Source organism: Haplochromis burtoni, unplaced genomic scaffold (genome assembly GCF_018398535.1).
Source record: "Haplochromis burtoni strain Fernald_Lab_line unplaced genomic scaffold, NCSU_Asbu1 Contig_134, whole genome shotgun sequence".
In the NCBI taxonomy this organism is placed as follows: Eukaryota; Metazoa; Chordata; class Actinopteri; order Cichliformes; family Cichlidae; genus Haplochromis; species Haplochromis burtoni.
In genome coordinates, this window is record NW_024582495.1 from 24,880 (window position 1) to 29,014 (window position 4,135).

A 4,135-nucleotide genomic window follows, 5' to 3' on the forward strand; every position below is an offset into this window, starting at 1 on the left:
AAAAGTGCAAAATTCAAAGTGAAACTTTAAAATATTTCAGACTAATTTCCCCCAGTACATTGTAATTACACTTGATGCCCAGGCTTATGTCAAAACAACATAATAAAATAGTAAACAAAATAAATAGAAGAATAATTAAAAGTTTTACAGGCACATCCAGGGTCCTTTCCATCAGTGGATGAAGCAATTCATTGTTACCTGAGCTAATTCCAATTGTGTCTGGCTCTCTAACAGTTACAGAATAATACATAGTGAAATGGTATTTGTGCTGAAAATGAATATTTTTATACTTTGCATGAAAATAACTCAGAACTATTGCAAATTACTTTTCTTTTAATCAACGAAGTGAACAATTGACTAATTTATGGCAGCTCTGCCATACAAATGTTTAATAATCTATCAATGTAATATCAATCTGTTATCTTTTAACAGGTTTTCAAAAGGAGTTATTCTTTTGGTTTAAAAAAAGATTAAGTGTACAAGATCGGGCAACAAAAAAACAGCACGAGTACATACTGGAAAGTATAATCTGGATCTTTGTTAGTTCAATAGAGAGAAAATAGAGAAGGTTTTTTTTTTTATCAAATTGATTAGATTTATCTCCAAAGGACAGACTTCCAAAAAATACAGAAAGAAGAAAAAAATAGCATTTGGAATAGAAAGAATGGAGGTTTTTAAGAACTAACAAATTTAACACGACTTTTCTTTTTGTATTTTTTTTTATCAACGTGAGAACAATACGCATACTGTCCAAACCTGGCAACCCAGAATCCACGTCGTCATTTCCGAAGTCGAAGAATAGGGTACGCTCGTTGTGTTACCTTGCACCGCCCGCCAGCCTCTTTAACAGCCATACACATGTGCTGTCATGATCGGGCACACATCGAGCGGCGAAATAACTTTAAAGCAGATGTTTAAAAAGCTGTAAGTGTGGTGCTGTGAGTGAGCGAGGTAAAGGAGGGGACCTTTGGGTACACCATTACCGATAGATAGTAATCCAGAGCGAGGGGAGCGGAGTAGCTCACTACACCAAAATGGCAACCCCCTATGTGACAGATGAATCTGGTAAGGCTGATGCATGTGCCAGACCTTTGTCTCAAAGAAAATGTATCTTACATTTTAAATCTTACAGCTACAGGGGAGATATAGCCCGTCTTTCGCCTTTGCAGCATTCATCGTTTATAGTTCCCCGACACCGCCAACTGACGGTTTTCTATGTTGCAGCTAGCTAATGCTAGTAACTAAAAATGGCTAAGTCTTCCGTAAAGCTAGTTAGCGTGTTGCTAAACACTCCAGGCGCACTTTATTAGTTATTAGAGTTAAATCACCGTTTAACATAACGCTTATAGGTGTCAGACACACATTTCCATGGTGCTTAGGAAAACATCTGGATATTTGACTTTAAATTCCGTGTAGAGGGATAATCTGTTAGTGGCCGCAACAGCTAGAGCTAACGCTGCTGATGCCGTGAATTAAGCTGATGTTGTCTTAGACTGTCACTGTATTAAGTCTGTTTAGAGGCTGTAATTTAATCCAAAGAACATCTGTAGTAAATAAAAAACATTTTTTGACTGTACAATTGTTAAAAATAACGGAGAGTTGTGAATTAATAAAAGCAGATAAATTTGATTTGTTATTCACTTATTTTCCAAACAAGCACAGTGACATCTAGTGGTGTGTAAACCTTATAACAGTCCTTAAACAAGTTTTACCTCTGTGTGCAATAAACTAAATATGTCCCTGCATTTAAAGAAAACTCTAGCACTGTTGTTGAGATGATCTGCAGTAAAGCCACTTTCACACTTGCTCACTGTAATGATTCTGCATGTGTTGTGTTTTGGTGTGAAGTTTCTGTGACTGTGGGGTCGTTCGATTGATATATGTGACACGAAGAATGTATTCTATGCACATACTTGTAAACTAAGTTGACTGGTTAATGTTCTTTTCTTTATTTTCAGCTACATCAAGTTGTTGTCTTGGATGCACATATTAAACACATTAAAGGGAATGTATATTGCTATAAGTCACCTGTTTATTTTTTACTAGGCTTCATGGTTCACTGCTTGGACCTTGGCTTTGTTTGTGGTATTAGTGCCTTTTGAAACATTTTTTCCATGCACTCAAAAATATAATGACTTGCAGTGTGCTTATTTGTATTAAGCTGTCCAAAGTTTGGTATGTAACTTTGAACTGAACCGAACTATGCAAACCAATTTAGAGTCCACAAATTGGGGAAAAAGTAAATGCAGCTGAAAATGTCTTTATTTTCCTCTCTTAGCATAAGGATTTGTTAGAGACCTTTAAAGTTAGAGTTAGCTCCTTGGTTTATGGTGGACTTTTGAGATTTGCTAAAATAATCTTGCAAAGTAGGAACATGTTAGTATCACATTTTATGGGTTTTAAAATGCCTAAAATGTATGGAAATCCATAAAAAGCACTGTATTAACGTAAGATTCACAGTTAATACATGTAGTTGGTCGGGGCCTTGGGGCTGCAGGAATCTCACACTGTCCAAGTCTTTCTTTTAAATCATCAGTGTTGCCTTTCTGGGAAAACATGGAAAATATCCAGTGAGAATAGAAGCAGTAGACATTTTCAGGTCACTCCTGCACAAAGGTGTATGTCATCTCTAAAATGCTTTGCCTGTTTCGCTTCAGGGAAATACATCGCTGCTACTCAGCGACCTGATGGAACCTGGAGGAAGCCGAGGCGAGTGAAGGACGGTTATGTGCCCCAGGAAGAAGTCCCTGTGTAAGCGCCCTTCTTCTTTCCCTACAGTGTACACACTTTCTTTTTGTGCATTTGTAGGGCTGCATCGTTAATAAAAATTACTCATATGCTATTATTTAAATTGCATTTCTCTTGCTTTAGGTATGAAAACAAGTATGTCAAGTTTTTTAAGAGTAAACCAGATCTGCCCCCTGGTTTGAACCCAACTGATGCAGCACAACCAACACAACAGCAGCAGCAGAAGATCCCCGGGTGTGGGGACAGTGACACAGCTGGTCTCTCAAAGTCTGCCAAACGCAACATGAAACGTAAGGAAAAACGAAAACAGCAGCAGCAGCAGGGCCAGGATGGAGATGCGGACGTGGAGTCGGTGAGCAACGCTGTCGAGAATGTGTCCATTTCAGAGAGCGACAAGTCTGCAAACAAGACGGCGGCGCCTGTTTCTGCGGCTTCTTCCATTGACTCTTCAGCAGCGGCGGCTGAAAAGGCTAAGAAGATCAAAAACGTAAAAAAGAAGCTGCGACAGGTTGAGGAGTTGCAGCAGAAAGTGGACTCAGGGGAAATAAAACAGCCAACAAAGGATCAGTTGGAGAAGCTGGGTCGGGCAAAGGCCTTACAAGAGGAATTAGAGCAGCTGGAGCAGGATTCCTGAAGCAATAAAAGACAGCAGAAGAGTTGGATGAACTCAGCGTACAAACTACACACAAGAAGGGACCCTTGCAGCTTTTGTGATCATAGATTCCATTAAACATATTGTACCTATTTGATATTTGTTATGAACTTGGGAAGTGAACACAGCCCCAGCACCGTCTGCATAGCAGGTGTCGCATCTTAACCACGGACAAGGTTGTTTTATAGATTCTGATAAATAACATTGTGATTCCTCATATACTTGTACAGGAGAGGTTCTTCATCCATAAATATGTTTTAACGGATAATTGTGAATTGTTTTGTGCGTGTCTGTCCTCTCCGTTTTGTACTTTTCATCACATCACGAGGACTCATTTACAGAAAAAAATAAACATGGAAAAAATAATTTTTTTGTCAAAGAAAATCTGGTTTGTTAACCTTTGTTTTGGAAATTAACATTCTTGTCAATGGTTGGATGCCCTCTTGTAGTCTCACTAATGTTGAGTCTTCACAGTCACTACTTTTATTAAAATACAAACTGTGTAAAGTGCTTTTGTGTTTTTAAAGTGGAATATGTTTCAAAAAGCATTTACTTGCTCAGAAAATAAGACTAGGGGTGATGATCTATATTTTTGTTTTTATCTATAAATTACATTTAGAAGTCGGCCATCTTGATACAACTTTTGTTTTTTCAATAGGAAGAGGGCCATGTGACACATCAAACTTATTGGTAATGTCACAAGAAAAACAATGGTACTCATGGTTTCAACGTAAC

General features: G+C 38.1%; 1 protein-coding gene across 1 annotated transcript; it reads left to right on the forward strand.

The window, feature by feature from the left end:
- Positions 1-788: 788 nt before the first annotated feature.
- Positions 789-3,910, forward strand: pym1 (PYM homolog 1, exon junction complex associated factor). Its single transcript, XM_005930612.3, has 3 exons — positions 789-1,065; positions 2,658-2,751; positions 2,872-3,910. Exons 1-3 carry the CDS (start codon positions 1,035-1,037, stop codon positions 3,380-3,382), a joined length of 636 nt encoding a protein of 211 aa, XP_005930674.1. The 5' UTR covers positions 789-1,034; the 3' UTR covers positions 3,383-3,910.
- Positions 3,911-4,135: the final 225 nt, after the last annotated feature.